Source organism: Lepisosteus oculatus, chromosome 6 (assembly GCF_040954835.1).
Source record: "Lepisosteus oculatus isolate fLepOcu1 chromosome 6, fLepOcu1.hap2, whole genome shotgun sequence".
NCBI classification, from domain to species: domain Eukaryota; kingdom Metazoa; phylum Chordata; class Actinopteri; order Semionotiformes; family Lepisosteidae; genus Lepisosteus; species Lepisosteus oculatus.
The window spans coordinates 2126088-2141460 of NC_090701.1; the positions used below are offsets into that span (position 1 = coordinate 2126088).

Here is a 15373-nt window from a genome sequence, read left to right on the forward strand (position 1 = left end):
TTCAATTATGTCTTATATTACCACAAAATATTTTGACACATGTTGGCAGCATCACTGAAATCAGCTTTTTACTCACACAGGCCAGCTGCGTGGAGTGACTGGAATAGTGTTGGCTCATGCACATTTTCTCTCTGTAACTCTTTCGGCATTGTTCTTGGTAGCATCCCTAACCAGTTTCCTCAATGTCTGGCTGATCTAGGCTGTATCTCGCTTCAACCATGAGGCCCCTTGGTGTTTATGGTTGAATCTTTGGTTTAAATTCACGTCCAACTGAGCGACCTTACAGTTTTTATTCAGAAATAACGTGTAGTGCAATTAATATACACAGAAACCTCTCAAGTAATTATGTCTTGTTAAGGTAATTCTGAGCACCTAAATAATATACAACAAATGGTTTGAATACTGACTTTTTTTTTCCTCTTTCCTTTCTTTGAATGAAGTGTTATGACTTCCAGCTCTAAAGCAACAAAGTGTGAAAACTGTTCAAGGGTTTCAATACACTTGCAAGGCACAGTAGGTCTGCAATGTGGTTAACATTGTTACGTTGCAACCTATGTGAAACTTCACGTGCCTTAACAGATCATCTATCCAATTACAATTAACACTCAAGCACAAACTCGATTCTGTCCTCCCTTCAATAGAACACAACAGTACATCGGGCACACTAAGACTCAACAAATCATTTAATAACTAATCTCACTTCACTTATCACACTTTATATACAGTATGTTTATGATTGGTATTGCCTTCTCTCACTATGTGATAGATTATGTAGTTAACTGCTAAATAATCACCACTAAAACAGTGAATTCACTAAAGATACAGTTAAAGCTGTGAAATAATGCACTTTCATCTGTTGTCTTAATTTGGTCTTGAAAGCTTCAACAATGTGCATCTATATATACATTTTTTCCAGCCATTTAAAATCTTGCCTTAAGATAAAATCAGAATATTATCTATGTATTGTCTTGGATTGAATTAACAGTAAAACAATGACAGGTTTAAATATTGTCCATTCCTGATCTTCAGCACAAGAGACGTCCACACTTACGCACAGGTATATGCAAGTACTGTTCACGGTTTTAGAAACACGGCAGTCCATCTGAAGGTGGGTGTTGTTCGTAGTACAGCAGTAGGAACATAGGGATCAGAGTGAGGATTATAGTCTACTTTCCCCCTATGAATACTGCTTATAGGTCGCTGCAAGAATTAGAATAGAACTGTGGTCAAGCATCTTGACGTGATGTGATAGGCAGCACACTTGTCCACCCCAGCTGTATCTGCTTCCAAGTGAAAGGAGGACACATAACATCGCTTAGACTCCCAGACCGCTTTCCCTTCAATGCCTGCAGGTTGACGTAGGAGGAAACAGCCATGTGCTTCTGGGCAAAAAGATATCTGTGAATCTAGGAGTTATAGCGAAGACGAATGAGCTTTACTAATGTTTATCATCGAACACCGTGATAAAGCCTCCTACAACCTTCACCCTAGAAAGTGGGGGCTCTGTGATACAGTGGTTTGCTCTGAAGAAAAGGAAAGGCCCAACATCAACAAAGGGACTATTGAGCGCAACGGCTCTGCAGGAAAAATCGTTCTGTTGCACTGACGTTTTGTGGGTTGCCCAGTTCAATGGGCAAACAACACCCTGCATGTGAGAATTAGTTACAATTTTCCTCATCTGAAAGAGGCTTTTATTCTCCCTCATCATGGCTTGGCATGCCTGCTCTTGAGCAAAAGGGAGAGGGGTGTTCACACTAGTTATGCCTGACCACAACATCCAAGCCTGCCGCTCAGAGAAAAGTCAGATGCTCCCTGTTTTACGCACCTCATCTGCACATATTACTTCTCTATTTTCCTGAGGAGCACTATAAAAGCACAACCATGAGCAGCCCTAGCTCTGCTGAAGATGCTGTAGCCCCACTGTGGCAGCTGGGTTTGCAGAGTTACAGAGATAGTGTTTTCAGGTAAGAGGGTTTCCTTAAGACACTGTGTAAATATCTGTGTAACTAACTTGGCTACATGAAAATGTCCTTATATTTTTATAAACACTGCTAGAGCTGACTGTACCTTTTTATTTTTCATTAACATTTGTGATTAACTGTATTGCTATTACTGTTTTTTTTTCTGTTGTATTAAATGAACCATGTGCTACCATATTACATTGATACATATACAGTACGCACATACTGTATATACTGTAGGTCCCAGTCCTGTTTCTGGAGGACCACACATCTCCTGGTTTTCATTCCATCTCATCTTAATTCCTTAATTGAAGCCTTAATTGAAATATGGTAACAAGCTGTCTGACTGGAACATTTGCATGCTTTTTTTTCTACTCAATGTTTGGCTTTTTATGTTAATTACGAGATGCAGTATTTAAAACTGCAACTTCTGGCATGTTTAAATATTAGACGTCAGACAGTCCTAATCAATCCTATTAGTGAAGTCAATTAAAGGTTCAGTTGTGTAACTGAGCTGGGACCGGAACCCTGCAGACACAGTGGCGCTCAGGAGTGAACTGTGACTCTCCAATACAAGCTGTGAACAGAAAAGACCTTTGTTGTATTTAAAGTCTTCCCAGAGTGAAAGTGAAAGTAAGGGTCAGGTTGTTTTCTACCATCCAATTTTAGACCTGAGTTTATTTCCCTTTCTTTTATGTCTCTTTTTATCAAGTATGAGTAACAGGAAAATCTGATTTTGATGTAGATTAACACCCCCAGAGGAGGCTTTTCTATACACTGTCCAGAACAAAGTTATTAGACACAAAGGCCAAACAGAGCTCACCAAATATAACACTTAATTAGATATTAAACAGGATTTAGTTTGTTAAGCACCTCTAAGCTATTGTTTACCTGTTTTTGGCAAAAGTGAAGAGCTGGGAGTAAACATTTAACCCAAGTAACTGACAGACTGGAACAGTATGAGTACAGTACTGAATACTGTATGAGACACAGGGAGCAATCTCATCGTGAGCCTGTCAAGAAGAAAGTGGCTTCAGAAACGAACAAGAAACTCGGGTTTCAAATCTGGAGACACTGCTTCTATAATCAGTTGTATCCATGGCAATGTTTGAGGTCTGCTTTCATTGTTTTATAGGATTTAATAGTCTTTGGAGCAACAAGGTGTGAGACAAAAGTTCTGAAGTCCACAGCCCAGGTCCTGGGAGAGGAGTGCTTGAGTTGGCTTCAGCCAAGTTCTTAATCACAAGCTCATTAAGTTTTTTCTTAGGGCACATTTTCAAATTTACTTTCAGCTACTAAAATTCAAATGGTATTTATGATTCTTATTCACCCTCTACGAATATATGAAATTCAGACATCCCGTCGTTTCGACGTGCTGCCTGAAATGTAATCGATCGTTCCTCTGTAGCTGGAAAAACACATTTCTTGTTGCGGGAATGTCCCGGCAGACTGTCACCCATATGGATGGAAAGATCCTGTGATCCAGGTCTAAGATTTGATTTCACTGTGTTTCCTGGGTGTCTAAAAGGTCCTGGCGATGCACTGAATTGCCTTCCGCTTAGTTTGGTATTTTTTTTGTTTTAGAGGAATGATGTCCCAGAGCTGGTCTTCCGACGCCAGGCTGGATGGGAAGATGGCCATCGTCACGGGTGCCAACTCCGGCATTGGGAAGGAAACGGCAAGAGACCTGGCCAGGAGGGGTGGGTGTCACGTCATGTCAGGGGCTGTGACACAGCACTCGATCGTCTCCATGGTTTCTAACCCACATGTGTGGGGTACATACACTCCTAATTTGCAATTTCGTACTCTTAGGATTAAAATCAGCTCGTCACTAAACTTAGAACGCAGGGCTATTGGCATTCGGCTTCTGGGAAGATTGGCGCTGGTGTGAGTGTCTGAGTGTCTGTGTGTGTTTGAGCTCTGTGACGGACTGGCGTCCTGTCCGGGCTGCATCCTGCCTCGCAGCCGATCCTTCCCAGGACAGGCTCCGGCTCTTCCGCAATCCTGAATCGGAAAGTTAGCAGTTAGGAAATGGATGGGCCGTATTTACATCCGGGTGTTCTTCGAAACCTAGCTCTTCGATCCTCCCTTCGCTTTCCCCTCCATGGTCAGAAAGGAGGGGGATGGCAGTCTGACAGATCTCATGAGAGACACTCACATTTTCACTTCTCGTGATGCTTATCGAGATCTTTCGTTTTCACCCACGTCTCCATGGGGTTAGTGGTGGCACAGAGCTTTTAGTCTCACTAGAGTAAAGTATGGATTGGAAAGGGCGGAACAATAGGACTCCTTTGCTCTACACTCACTTATTCAGATCCTATATAGTGCTTGAAAACAGTGCTATCTGGAATGGGGACCTGCCTGTAGCAGTAGACCAACAATTTTCATAAGCTCTGTGGAATCATCTGAAACCAGCACCTAAGAACGCTGACCATGAGTTCATCTATTTCAACATTATCTACCAAAGCTGTCTGACTTACTTTGAGACGTGTCTCAAAGAGTCTTTCTGACACCCCATGTGTGTCCTGTGACCCCAAGAGAGAGATGGGCTCCCCTGCTTCATATTATTTGAGAGTATTAGTGTGACCAGTGCAGTAACCCCAGTGCCCAGTGCCAGGCTTCAGACCCGAGCGCTGGCAAGCTTCCTTCACACCAGCAACAAGACCGGCTCCCCCGTCTGAGTTTTGCACTGTCTTGATTTCAGAGGGAGTGACATCACTCCTGTAGTAGGACATGGATTTTAGGGGAGAATCACACAAATGCAAATTTAATCTGCGCAGTTCTGCGCAGTAAATGTTCCTGGCGTTGGCTTGCGATATCGGATCTGAACTTATGTGACCTTTTCTCTGGGTAAATTCTTGTGACACAGAGATCTGTTGTTTTGCCCAGAGAGCCTCAGCTCTTTGAGGCTGACAGATCAGGGAGCAGACAATCCCAGTTAACTCCAGCCTTACTGCCTCCATTATGAATTTCAAACGCACTGATTCGCTTGTAGAAAAGAAACCATCAATCAAAAGAAATCTAGGAGAATATTTTCACATACTTGTCCTGTGTCTTGGAACACAATGGCACTTCAGATTATTTTTTATTGTTTTTGGACTGTTTTTCGACAGTTAACCTTCCTTAGTAAAAGTTCCTTCCCTTATAAACCAGGAGTAATGATACACCAAACAGCATTTTAACAGGAACGATTAAATTACTGCGACCTTTAACCCAGATTCCATTTCCTGTTCTTCACAGGAGCACGGGTTATCTTGGCGTGCAGAGACATGGACAAAGCTAAAGTCGCAGCCAATGAGATCATTAAGGACACTGGGAGCAACAGTGTCATTCCTTGCAGACTGGACCTCTCGGACACCAAGTCCATATGTGAATTTGCAGAGCAAATCTATAACTGTAAGTGCTGAACATCAGCGTGTATATTTTACTGTTAAGTCTTAGATGTCCGCTATTTGTAATTTAGACAATTAAAACGGAAATATGGCAGATCAGTACGGGACATGTATTAGCAAGTTATAAACATCAGGCTGCAACAGTAACTACGTCACAGTGATTATTGACGAGGATTTTAAAGCAGGGGAATTATTTGTAATGCATGAGGCAATTTATTCAGTCCCCACTTGAAGGCATTATAAATCATATTTATGGAACAGTAAATGCACAAATAGCAGTAATCAAAACAGGAGATGTTTTGTGACTGACCGATGGTAATAGAAATGGTGGTCCTGAAACTAGAGCAGTCTTGATGACCGTGTGTGTTCAAATTCCTGTTTTTTTTCTGTTCTCTGTCAGCGGAGAAGTCGCTACACTTTTTGATTAACAATGCAGGAGTCGCCATGTGCCCATATGCAACTACAACAGATGGTTATGAAATGCAATTTGGAGTCAATCACTTAGGTATGTACAGTATATTTAAATTAGAGTAATTCAAACAGCTAAGGACTGTTTCCAGTGGCTTCACAGACCTTGATTAGCACTCATTTTGGACCACGTTATTATTTAGGTTAAATACTGTATGTCTAGGGCTATAGCAAAATCTTTGCTTATGAAACTCACCCTTTATGTTTGCTGCTGTTTCTACTTTGAAGAACCTCTATGTCTGATCTCTAGTTCTGATGTACCCATGAGATCAGGCTTCTGCGCTCCAGATGGGTGAATATCATAACACCTTCTCTCAGAATCAGTTCATCCTGCATTATTAATGTCTTGATCTGATGGCCTACCTTAGAATGAATATAATTAATCACAGCGTTTGAAAGACATTTATGTTCTGTTATGTGTTGATTCATTTCCTGGATTGCGGTGTTATAACCCTGGAGCTTGGGCCACTTATTCCAGGTGAAGGGAAAGCTCTGAGAAGCTTTACAGTTAGCCACAGTAGATGGGGCTGTGGCAGTGAGTACATCTATTTTAGTTATTGAAATATTCTTTATTTCGGTAAAAGCAGTGAAGAGCTTCTTAGACAATGACGGGTACTGAAAGGACTCTTGAGCATGCTGTCACGGGAGCCGGTCCTGACTCCCGTGAAGTGCGTTGTTAAAGACCCTATGAGGGACGGTAGAATCCGGAAGTGTCTGGAGAAGGACGTCAGGGAAGACACGAAGAGGAATGGACGGGATGGCAGACGGGGGCGATGAAGACAGTTGGGGGACAGCAGGCGAACGAGTCCGAAAGGAGGTCCAAAGGGGCGAATCAGGGTGCTGTCCAAGGTCCAGGTGCTGGGAGATCCATCAGAGACAAAGACAGGGATCAGGGAACTAGGAATACGAAAGCTTAAAACCATAACGGGACTAGGCGCTCCGAGCCCTGGACTCAGAAGGTCAGGACGTCTGGGGAAGAGGCCTCGACCTCGGACTGCTCCTGAGCCCGGAGGAGAGGCGGGCCTTCAGACGTCCGTCTTCCAAAGCTGAGCCCAGAACTACGGAGATGCCGGGCTTAAATAGGGAAACAGGGATAGGAAACAGCTGGGGGAAATAAGGCTGGGGAACACACAGAAAAGGTAGGAGCACCCTCTAGAGTAGGGATGGCGATCATGACACATGCAGGGAAGTTTATTTTGAAAGCAAGCCGCTCATTCCTTAAAGGTCACCCTTAAAGATGGTCACTAAATTGAACCGGACAGTTCCTTCATGGCAGTCCAAAGTCGGCCATTCAAAACAGAAGAGGATCTCAGGGGGCAGGAGGACTGTTTTTTCTTGTAATGCAAAACTCTTTCTCTGGGAGCTGATGCTTGCAATCTTTTTTGTAGGGCACTTTTTCCTCACCTATTTACTGCTTGACCTCTTAAAGCAGTCTGCTCCGTCCAGAGTCATCAATGTGTCCTCGATCACGCACTCCATGGGGCGGATTCAGTTTGACGACGTGAACAGCGAGAGGAGTTACCACCCGGTCAAGGCCTACGTGCAGAGCAAGCTGGCCAACGTCCTGTTCACTCGGGAGCTGGCCAGCAGGCTGCAAGGTGAGAGCCATCACTTCTAATCGATTATTTCCCGAGCCCCTCCCCCTCCAAGGAGGTGTGCCCACTCCTGTCACAGAGGCTGAATTGTTTGATGTTTCATTATTCTCTTCAGGGGAAGGAGAGCAAAAATACACTGAGGTCTGAAAAGCTGTGATAAGGTCACAAGCACCTAGAGTGCTTTACAGTCGATCTCTGTTACACGTCAGAGTTAAGGACTAGAATGTTGTGACGTGTGACGAAACGACATATAAAGGGGAATAAAACAATGGAAATATGGGGGTTGCATTTGTGACTTAGAGCAGGTGGGTTTTCCCACAAGAATTAATGGAATAGAGTCAGGTCAGGGAGCACAAATTAGAAAGAATATGTGTTTAACTTCTATCTAAGCAAGCATTGTACAGAGGAACAAGTAATAGGTTTATTCCATGCTGAAAAGAGAAGAAAGGAAGCACAACGTTTCGGCCGTGGAGCCTTCTTCAGGTGTGTCATTGTACAGAGCGTCCAGGTTATGTTCCTAAATAATGCCACTTACAGCAAAATGACTTAAGGGAATTAATATTCTTAAGGAATAATGTAATCAGTTTGAGATGCATCCTCAACAGAAATTTCATACATGGGTATATACATTTGACATACCTATATTCCACTAAACGCAATGAACAGAAGTAGATAAATAGTGTCACCAGCAACTGGTTTTCGCAAGAACCAACAAAGTCACTTGCTGCTGCAGGGTAGATTTTTTTTGTCTGCAACCTGTCAATGCATTGACAGTTATCAATCAAATCTTCAGCTACTTGGTTGGATCAACAAGTTATTGCATAGTGGCAAGAACCTAACTTTAATGTCGGGGCATAACAATTCATAATTTAACTCGCGTGTAAAAGAATTGCCTAGAAGGAGTCCTTTCAGCTTCTTCAAAGCTGTAATTCTCTAATAAATCTTAGTCATGATAATCCCATCAGTAGCCTGTGAATCTCTCTGAATTCAATAGAGTCTGCGACTTCACACATACAGTATGGTCACGGTCTCATTTTGTACGACAGCAGAGTCGATTCCAGAAACTCTATGAACTGTCCCAGCACTTGGTGGTGGTAGGAGATTTCTGCCTTCATTGGCTTTGCACATGTTTATCTGCGCACATGGAGAGCTGAGAATCGAGCATGTGATAGTGGGTTACATCTTGAACCCGATGGCACAGCTGTGCTTCCAGAGTCAGTTGAGTCTCATACAGTCGAGTTAAAAAAGATCTAAAAAAATATAAAAATAGATTTATTACCATTAAGAATTAATTGGTTCAGGAATCAAACAGGAATGCATGTATTTTTTGCCATAATTTCAAGCAAAGTGTTGTGGGTGCCTAGAACAAGTTGGAGTAAATAGTGATATCCTGGCTTCTTTCAAGAAATGGCTGAATTTGATAAGTGTATTAATTTACTCCTAACTACCAAATAATATGTAAATATTAATATGTATTGTAAAAAACAATACCTTTATTCATAAGAATCCTTAATCCTTTGGCAACAGTACACGTGAGGCCATGTTGATAATGCAGCTGCTGTCCAGTATGTGATTTATCAGGGCTTGTCAGACATACAGTACCAGTCACAGGACATGTATCTGATCTGATCTGAAACTACTAGAAGCCACTTACTGTCCAGGTTCTGGCTTCAGTAGGGAATTTTATGACCATTTGAATAAATGGATTCTACCTATCCCAAACATTTTTCTGTTCATAATGTATCTTGTGGTCTGATGGACCTCTCATCCAGTCCAAATCAGCTGATTCTCACTTGTGAGAATCTTGACACTTTCTGTAAAAAGGTATTTTTCGATATCGGTGTAGAATTGTATTTCTGTGCCCTGGAGAGACACTGGTTAAAGAATGTATGTGACATTTCAGAGCACCTGGAAGGTGAGGACAGATGTGTGTTCCCTGGAAATGGCCTTTTTTGTAGCAAATTAAAACTTTTTTCAAATGTCAAACCTTTGCTGAACTGTGCTGTGGCTTCACATAACCCAAGAGCTCATAGCTTTCTGCATCACTCTGCTTTCAGGCACTGGGGTGACAGCGTACGCTGTTGATCCTGGGATAGTTTACACGGATGCTATCCGACACATGAAAACCTTTTTCCAGGTTTTTATAAAAGCATTTAGCTTCCTCATCAAAACACCAGCACAAGGAGCCTACACTACCCTGTATTGTGTTTTAACTCCGGATCTGGAGTCAGGAGGCTATTACAGGTGAGATCACACCAATAACATAATAAAGAAATGTTTTTATGAGACACATAAATGGTAAATGGTATCAGTTCAAAATACTATATATTGATGCAGGTTAATATAAATCCCTCTATTTGGGGTGCACAGTACTTATTATACAGTAATAGTTTCAGACCAGCAGTACTAGTTAGAAATAATTTGCTTTACGCCTTCTTAATGAAGGAATCAATATGTAAAAGATATGGGAAATGAGAGATGAACTTTTAATATGTTAATCAAGGAATGCTCTTATATGCACTTGAATAATACTTGAAAATGAAAATAAAATATTCTAGATATTGCAAGATAGACCTACATAAATGGCTTGTAGAGAGATATTTAGGAGATGGAAAATACAGTTTGTTTACGTGATATGCTGTATGTCCAGAATAACTCCTGTCTTTCGTGTCTGGGTTAGGAACTGTGCCCCAGCTATCTGCTCCAGAGCTGCCTGTGATGACCAGACCGCTAACAAGCTGTGGGGCATCAGCTGCTGTCTGTTGGGAATAAGGTGGAAATAAGGCAGATCACTGTCAGGGCAGCTGCCAAAGAACCCCTGAAGTGCTCTTCATGCGCGCCCCATATTTCTTCACTAGAGCCCTGACGGGCGTTACAAATGTTTTTAATTTCTGATGAGAATGAATGGCTGCCAACAGCCAATATTTGTCTTAGTAAAAGAAGACTGTAAATGCATGATAATGTTTCCTTTCTGTGCACCAGTATGGCGTGAAGTGTTTTGTGCCCACTGTCTTTGGAAATAAATTTTGCTGAAGAAACCCACACACCCGTGGGCTGTGATGAAATGTGTCAGAACACGAAACGAAGTGTACGCTGCTACATGAAAAAATACAGAATACCAGCGGAAAAACAGAATCGATCAGTAACTCCATGTTGTGGTGTAATGCTCTATCCACCTAACTGTACCTGCTGTAGAAAGACACATTTATAAAGACAAGACAAATATTTATAACCCTTTGACCAGGAAGACACCTGAATGAGTCACAATATTTAAGGAGTTAGGCTGATGGACCTGTTTTTCCACAGTGTATGATTATATTGTTTATATTCTTCTACCTACAGTATATACAGAGAAGTTTAACAGAAAAGGTCCTGTTTTTCCTGTAGTAGAAGAGATGTATTAAACGATCATATGAATATAACTCTTCCCCTGCCAAAAGCATCTGGAGCTGTACAGTGTAGGAATGAATTTGTGTCTAGGTAACTCAGAGTCATTGTGTCTCTTTGAAAAACTGGATTTTATTTCTTCTTCTTCCTCACTGCTCCTCTGTGCTGGCTGTGTCACTGTCTTAAGAGCCTAATGAGATGCTGTATCTGCTTTAGAAAAGTGAACACTGATTAGTGTGAAAGGATTTGTCCTGGAATGCCCCCTGCTCCAGCCCAGAGCTATCCACGTGAAGGAGAAACTGTCACACCTGTGCTTGTTATTAAATTGCTTCTTAGGGAGCATTAGCTTTAAAAATCAATCTTGAATTTCTTAAATAATGAACTTATTTCCAATGTGGGCTATTTTGAAAATCGCTGACTTTGCAGCTCTGTAATAAATCCACGTTCATTGCAGCTGAACCAACATGAACAAGTGTTGCACACGTTTTTATCTGACACTTGTCTGGAATCTGCATTCCAATTCCAATACAAGCACAGGGTACAAGAGCAGGGGCTTCAGGACTACAGTACATCCTGTTCCTGGTCACCTACACCAGGGGTGTCAGGCTGTTTCTGCAGGGCCTGGAGTTTGATCTCCTTCAGCTCCTAGTTAGATAGCTGGTCATTAATTCATTAATTGTAAACAACAGTGCCTTTAACAAAGCTAATGTTTTAAGTAATCATCAGTAAAATGCCTATAAAAATACTATGGGCTGAGAAAACAACCAGGCTAATTGTGTATTTGACTTCTCAGGGAAGAACAGAAGTCAAAAGACATTTCAGTGGGTCCTTCGGGAACCTGTGCAGCTCACATAAACAGAAAACACGGGGCTGTGAATAAATATCCATTTAGGGAAGCTGTTGGAAATGATTCCTTAGCTGTTGTAAACACACCTGCTCTCAATGTGCCACACTGCTATCTCCCGGATGAATTTAAATTCCTATTCTCAAACAAGCGGGTATTTTTCGCTCTGCATTTACCGTTAAAATTTTAAGAATCCTGTAAATGGATAAAGCAAAACTGAAATCGACTTACCAGGACAGACCGAAGTCTAAGAATGATTATTCGGTACATCAAACATTATTTTTTACTAAACTTAAAAACATGTCTTTATGGTTCAATAATTCCTCGTATGTCTGGTTGCATTGCATACTATAATAAAACAATAGCTGGCATGAATAATTTCTGCATCTTACTAAAAATGCCCAGTTTCAGTTTACTTCATTAGCTCGGTATTTGAAAACGTATCTGGGTTCTTTTAAGAGAAAGCAGGGAATTTGTTGTCGCCGCCTGGTGGCCAGATCGGAACACGCCACGAGCAGACGAGCCTTCGAAGTCCGAGAAGCATGGAGGCGTTTTCCGGATCCACGGCCCCGCTGTAGAGGCTGAACAAGACTGAGCTAAAGCCCTCATCCACCCAGCCCCTCCCCCACAGGATCACGGAGCAGGCAGAACCTCAACCACAAGCTACATGTGCCCAGGCCAGAACATCAGCCAGCCTGCTGTTTGGCCTTGCATAATTCAATCATGTAGCATTATTAACAGTTTATGACTTTACTTCAGAGACTCATTTCATAACTGCTCAATGCTGTTTCTGTTTCTACTGAAGAGATGAAAGAATCCCACGTGGTGTCTCTCGGTTCGCCTTTTTTAATAAGTATTGCTTGAGCCCCTGGACAGCAGTGACAGATGAGCTGAGAAAAATGCAGTTCTCGACGTGGGGAGTGCAGATAATTAACAGTCTGCAACTGAAGTCCTTCAATGCCTCCTCTATGTGGAAAATGGCTTTTTTGTTTGCTCTTGGAATTATATAACGCGATCAACAAGACACCTCTTGTTGGGCAAAAATAAAGCCCTTTTGTGTGTTGTGTATTCTCTGCTGCTCTGGTGTGTAATTCATTTGGACTCCCAGTTCGGGTTTTGTAGGTCACATCCATCAGTGGTTTGGTCATCAGCAGGGAAAACGGTCACACTTGGACCCTGGACTAGACGTCTGAAATCAGCTGCTACATACGGTCAATCAGGAGACATGTCTGTCTTGAAAATTCATTATAAATGGCACAGCGACTGTAGGGATTAAGAGAATAGATACAGAAACCTAAAATCTGACATGCATCATACAAGTTTATTCCTCAAACGTTATCTTAAAGCACAAAGCTAGCAAAGCAAAGTTATGAAGAGGTCTAACATAATATTTTTAGATGCATCTTAATTGTAGTTCTGCTGTTCATCAGAACAAAAATTATATGACTATGTATTTTGTTTAATTTTTAAAAAGTTTTAAAAAGTGCAGCTTTCAAATCACTACACTAGAGTTTATTACCCTGATTCACAATGTATGAGAAAACCGTTCTGCAGGTATCTACTGTTTTTCTTATAATGACTTATAAGAACTAGGAATAACTTAACTAGGAATAAATATTTCAATAAAGGTGCTACTGAGGTGCTGAAGGGCTGAAATTTATACTGATAAAACATATTTATCACATTAACAGTTTTCTGAGTGTGTGGTTCCTTTCACCTGAAGCACATGCAGCAGGTTGGTGCCAAGAGGGCAGGCGTTTGTATGAAGCTAAGCAGTGAGTGGTGCACATGTTCCTTTGTAAATCAGCAGCTTTCAAAACAACTGCGTTCTTCAGAATGAATACAACTGCAAGGAGGAAAATCAGATCACACTTTGCAATTAACTACACTACATCAATTTACAGAGCTGTCATTGTGCAGTCAGACAGGCCAAATATAGTACTTCAGTGCAATTTTTCCTTGCGAGAATAGTAGTAATATAATAGTTGTTTTCCAAATCACAGTTTTACAGTTATGTTACTGAAACAGCATGCAAAGTATTTATAGAATATATATTTTATTGTAATCAGCAATTTCTTCTTATAATGGAAAAAAAGGTATTTACTCTAGTTAATGTTTATCATACAGCATTATAATAGTGTTCAGTGCTAAATGCTGAGTTTGTAACCAATGTTTAACTCCTGTGCCCCTGCAGATGTTACAGCTTGTCCTTGTCAGTGTGCCACTACAGTAGAAGCTGTTTTCAGGGCCATCTAGTGGAGAAAAGGAACCACTGCCTTCAGTTATCAGAAAACTGTTTCCCAAGTCACCCTGAGCTTATCCCAGAAGCACATGTCACCAGACAGGACTGCTGTATGTGCAGGACAGTCACCAGTCCACTGTGGACTGGAAATACCACTAGTGGTCCACACACCAGGTTTAGAGACACCAATTAACCTGGCCATGTCTTTTGGAAAGGAAAGACTCCCTATGGGAGTGGTTGACACCGTGCATTGTCACTCCCATCTGGAGTGTGGTTCTGTTTATCAGACATTGATAACCTATTAAGAGGTGTTTGTAAATAAGGAAATTGAGGAGTTACTACCTCATGGTGTGTATGCTAAAGCTGGTGGAAGCTGTTTTGAAATTCCTAACACTTATATAGCTCAACTCAAAGTGGAGCATCCAAATTTGATGCTGCAAATTTACAGGTAATGGGGATCCCCTCCACCACCTCTCACCAGAAGGATGGCGCCGTTTTACAGTACAGTGTCCCCATCACTATTCTGGGGCATAAGGACCAACACAGACTGCAGGTCTGGCCCCACTAACACCTCTTCCAGCAGCGACCTTAGCTCAGCTTTCCCAGGAGGAGGTCCTGGTGAGACTCACACCTGCTGAGCCTGAGTGGGTTGCCAGCCGTGTATTGCAGGGCGATATAGCTGCTGGCTTTGTGTTAAAACCCTGTTAAAACCCGTAGTGCAAAAGTCTAGACAAACAAGCGGGTCAGTTAAAGGTATTTGTAAGAACCTGTTTACTTAGATCTCAACCCAAATGAAGCCAATAGATGCAGTAGTTCTCAAGACTGGGGTCTGGAGCTACAGATCTACTGTATACAGTATCTACAATTTACAGTATATATTACTGTAGACATGACACTAGTCTAAATCTCATACTGACAGGAGGTTCAATGTTTTTAATAAAGCACATTAGAAATAATCACAAACGCCGAGGTTGTTACATAAAATTCAAATGCATCCAGTTTTGGAAATTGTGTGAGGAGCACTCTGACACCAGTGGTCATGTCTGCTTAAAAACAGGACCACATTTCAGTAAAGGAAAGAGTTAAGAAAAAGACTTGTTCTGACGCACCATTGCCAAAGTCCGTTGATGATAGGTAGGAAATGACTTTGCAAATTTCTTAGCTCTCTCCGTGTTGTGTGTAGTAAGCTGCTTAGTCAATGCAGATATCTATCACGTGGAAGTGATTAAGTATCTGTCTATAGCTGAAAGATCCTAAATGTCAGCTGGAAAAGACCTTATATAAATCCTTGTTGTAGCTATGTACAATGCTGTACATAAATCTTAGACAATCAGGAATTACAATATGTGTACTGTATGTTGTTTACAAGCTTTTGTTCAATGCCTCCAGTGGTCTGTTCTCCTATTACTGTTTGATAACTTAATGCTATAAATTATTAAAAGTTGTTGTTATTAATACAGCTTAGTTTGGGTGAGAAGAAAAAA

General features: G+C 41.5%; 1 protein-coding gene across 1 annotated transcript; it reads left to right on the forward strand.

Moving 5' to 3' along the window:
- Positions 1–1053: 1053 nt before the first annotated feature.
- On the forward strand, positions 1054–10460 carry LOC102692624 (retinol dehydrogenase 12). The gene is made up of 7 exons (XM_006634486.3): positions 1054–1964; positions 3546–3661; positions 5202–5357; positions 5754–5858; positions 7210–7419; positions 9474–9660; positions 10097–10460. The coding sequence occupies exons 1-7, from the start codon at positions 1882–1884 to the stop codon at positions 10197–10199; spliced, it is 960 nt and encodes a 319-aa protein (XP_006634549.2). The 5' UTR covers positions 1054–1881; the 3' UTR covers positions 10200–10460.
- The last annotated feature ends 4913 nt before the right edge of the window (positions 10461–15373 follow it).